The sequence below is a fragment of the Galeopterus variegatus genome, unplaced genomic scaffold, assembly GCF_000696425.1.
Source record: "Galeopterus variegatus unplaced genomic scaffold, G_variegatus-3.0.2 Scaffold32, whole genome shotgun sequence".
Lineage (NCBI taxonomy): Eukaryota > Metazoa > Chordata > Mammalia > Dermoptera > Cynocephalidae > Galeopterus > Galeopterus variegatus.
In genome coordinates, this window is record NW_007726143.1 from 993,261 (window position 1) to 996,093 (window position 2,833).

The following is a 2,833-nucleotide window of genomic DNA, read 5'->3' on the forward strand; positions in this document are numbered from 1 at the left end:
GCAGCGCAGGCGCGCCAGCGCCCGGCCCGCACCCGGCCGCGGGAGAGCTGCCCCCGGGTCCCGGCGGGCCCTCGGTCATCCACTCGCCGCCGCCTCCGCCACCGCCCGCGGTACTCGCCAAGCCCAAACTGTGGTCTCTGGCAGAGATCGCCACATCATCGGACAAGGTCAAGGATGGGGGCAGCGGGAGCGAGGGCTCTCCCTGCCCACCGTGTCCCGGGCCCGTAGCCGGGCAAGCTTTAGGAGGCAGCCGCGCGTCGCCTGCTCCCGCGCCGTCGCGCTCGCCTTCGGCGCAGTGTCCTTTCCCGAGCGGGACGGTGTTGTCCCGACCTCTCTACTACACCGCGCCCTTCTATCCCGGCTACACGAACTATGGCTCCTTCGGACACCTCCACGGCCACCCGGGGCCCGGGCCAGGCCCCACAACCGGTCCGGGCTCTCATTTCAATGGATTAAACCAGACCGTGTTGAACCGAGCGGACCCTTTGGCTAAAGACCCGAAAATGTTGCGGAGCCAGTCTCAGCTAGACCTGTGCAAAGACTCTCCCTATGAATTGAAGAAAGGTATGTCCGACATTTAACGCGGGCTGCGTCGGTCCTGGACTTTTCTAATTTATTAAAAACATGGCCTTGGCAGTTATTTTTCCATCACCGAGAGAGAGAGAGAGAAATAAACTACCCCTCCTATTCAAAAGTTTATAGTTTATGGAGATGGATGACATAAAAATGTAAACATCTCCACACAAAGAAAATGTCTTAACCAGCCGAAAAGAAAAGTTTAAAAAAAAGGATTTGTATTAAATCTTATTCTGTATATTTAATGTAGCATTTTTGTATTTAAATTGATAATTCAATATCTTTGAAGTAAATTATGAAATCAAGACACCCTGTACAGGCATTTAATGTTCTTTTTTTTTTTTTTTTTTTGTAATATAAATATATACATTTGTGTTTTCCCCCAAACTGTTTCATAGTTTAAAAATACAAGTTTAATTTAATTTTTTACACCTATTGATTTTTCTGGGTATGAGCTAAAGTATTATTATGGAAAAGAAACAGGTTATACTCTTAGATTTAAAAAGTAAAAGAAACTGCAGCCGCCTTTGTAAAATGCAAAATATTTAATTAAAAGAGATTTTAACATAATCAGAGCCACTCATTACTTTTAAGAAGCCTCAATAAACTGTCCATTGCCTTGGTCAAAAGGTGCAAACTGCAACTTTTTTCGAAGTGGGGAATGAGAGGTTCCATAGACCCTCAGTGTGCCAGGGGAAAACCGTAATTAGGCTGCAAGCCCCGGGGAACCTGGCTCTGCCCGGAATGCAGATTTGGATCACTGATGCGGGCTGCTTGGGGGAGACTGGACCCTGGAGGTAGGGGAAGAGAGACTCAAGTGTGTACCCAGAAGGGAGGAAAGATGGCAAAGCCAGCTAGAGACACACACCACCCGAGTGCCATCGCTTAACCTAATTACTTCCAATCAGTGTCGTGTTTTATGCAAAGCAATCAGCTGGTGAACTTTGCTAATGAGTTCGATTTTATGCCGGATTTAGCCCTTATTGCTATTTCAAAGGTGCTGCAGGCTAGTGTGGGCGGGGAGCATTAGGGGATGCCAAGGGGAATGCTTTCCCAAGTCACTGTCTTCTCTACTCCTTCAAAATTGGGCATTGATCTCTTCTTTGGATTTGATTAAATTAGTGAACGTTCCATCCGCGACGGGGCGGGTGGCTGGCGGCCCTGTAGCTGCCGGCGCAGCGGCGGAGCTGGGGCCGCGGGACGAGTAAGGGGACGGTTCCCCCCTTTCACAGGTAGGTGTCACACTTGTCCTGAATTTCAAGCCTGCACTTTGCAGAGTCGGAGATTGGAGAGTGGGCGGAAGAGGGGGGGAGGCGGTAGCCTCACAGCCAGTTGGGGGAAGCAAGAGGAGCTCCCGCAAGGATCTGGAGACCCCTCTTCCCCCACCCCTCCAGGGTCTCTTTTTGGACAAGTGGCCTTCAAAAGTTCTAGGCCATTTGCCTAGATAACAAGGCCATTTTGGAGTCGATCAGACTTGTCGTCGCTTTAGCACTTTTCTCAGCTCAGATCCGGGAGTCCGATAGCTACAAAAGTATTTTTGAGGTTTTATTTTCTCGTTTTAATCCTGCATATTTCATCTCAGAATGAACAGTCAGGATGCATCTCAATCCTAAATGAGGAAGAGACTGCCCTGCGCCCGAGGCCGGCCAACACTGTCGGTTCGGGCTTGGCTGCGGCGCTGGAGTCTCCATTTTGCGCCGGAGATACAGAGATGCCGAGGTTTTTTATTTCGTGGGAAATTTTCGGTGGTCGGGGAGGGGATGTGTGTTACAGCAAAAACAAACCCCCGCCAGGGGAATTAATTTGCTCTATTAAACCCAAGCCCGAGTGTAGAGAGAGAATGTGTTTGCACATAACACGGGCTTAATTAGGCTAAATCAAAATGCACATATTTGCATTTCTACTCAAGATTACTTTAACCCTACTCGGTTTTTTAAACACACCGCAAAGTTTCACTAGAGTTGTTGCTTTTTTCTTTTTAACCTGCAACGGGGCTCCTTTAGCTTATTCGAATTTAACCAAGTTTGAAAGCTGCATTGTCCAGATGTTTCAGCGAACAGCGGTCGACTTCAGGGTTTAAATTAGTGAGAAAATTCACGCAGAGAAAATGGTTTCAAAGCTGGAAGTGTGAATGATTAAATATGCATGAGACGATCGTATTTTATTTTGTCCCTTTAATTATAAATGATTTTTTTAAACAATTGAATTCCAGAGATGACTTGCCCGCCCCCCACCCCCCACCCCCGCGCATCAACCC

The 2,833-nt window shown here is 48.2% G+C and overlaps 1 protein-coding gene across 1 annotated transcript in view; it reads left to right on the forward strand.

The window, feature by feature from the left end:
- The window catches only part of IRX5 (iroquois homeobox 5), a 3,166-nt gene extending 2,585 nt beyond the window's left edge, over positions 1–581 (forward strand). Inside the window, exon 4 of the mRNA XM_008570139.1 lies at positions 1–581. This exon is cut by the window's left edge and continues 35 nt beyond it. Within this exon, the coding sequence (XP_008568361.1) occupies positions 1–581 (581 nt within the window).
- The last annotated feature ends 2,252 nt before the right edge of the window (positions 582–2,833 follow it).